At 43.1% G+C, this 591-nt stretch overlaps 1 protein-coding gene across 1 annotated transcript; it reads left to right on the forward strand.

The window, feature by feature from the left end:
- The first annotated feature begins 101 nt into the window (after positions 1-101).
- Positions 102-559, forward strand: Tsp_15686 (conserved hypothetical protein). The gene is made up of 2 exons (XM_003367111.1): positions 102-257; positions 281-559. Exons 1-2 carry the CDS (start codon positions 102-104, stop codon positions 557-559), a joined length of 435 nt encoding a protein of 144 aa, XP_003367159.1.
- Positions 560-591: the final 32 nt, after the last annotated feature.

Consider the following 591-nt stretch of genomic DNA (forward strand, 5'->3'; position numbering starts at 1 on the left):
TTTTGGATGATAAAAGAATATTCCATTCAGACTGTTAAAGAAAGACCGTATTGGAATAGGTTCAGTTCCGAGAGAAAAGGGAATTCCTTTCAGGAACTGGAATGGCAGCATTTGCGCTTGTACATTTAGAGGAATTGTTGAATTATTATATCGATGATGAGCTTCAAACGCTACTGTGCGAAGTGGATGCCCAAATCACCGACTGTCCGCTTACGGTTATCTCCTGTGGGACTCATGACATCCTCGCGCAATCTCTGGTCCATTTCTTTCTTCGGCGGAGCTTGTCGTCAATTATGGACGAAGTGGCAGAGAGAGAAACACCGGCATGAAACGAATTAAGCGTCGGTGGAATCACCAGAGGAGCTTTTTCGCCATTATTGAAAACACTGGCGGAGCGAGTACATCAGATGATAAAGATACTCCATCAGACCAAAAAGAAAGACCGTATTGGAGTAGGTGCAGTTCCAGAGAAATGGAATTCCTTCAGGAACTGGATGGCAGCATATGCGCTGTACAATTAGTCGAATTATTGAATTATTATATCGGTGAAGACCATTAAACGATACTGTGTGAAGTGGATGCCCGAATCAA

This window comes from Trichinella spiralis (assembly GCF_000181795.1).
Source record: "Trichinella spiralis strain ISS 195 chromosome Unknown Scfld4825, whole genome shotgun sequence".
In the NCBI taxonomy this organism is placed as follows: domain Eukaryota; kingdom Metazoa; phylum Nematoda; class Enoplea; order Trichinellida; family Trichinellidae; genus Trichinella; species Trichinella spiralis.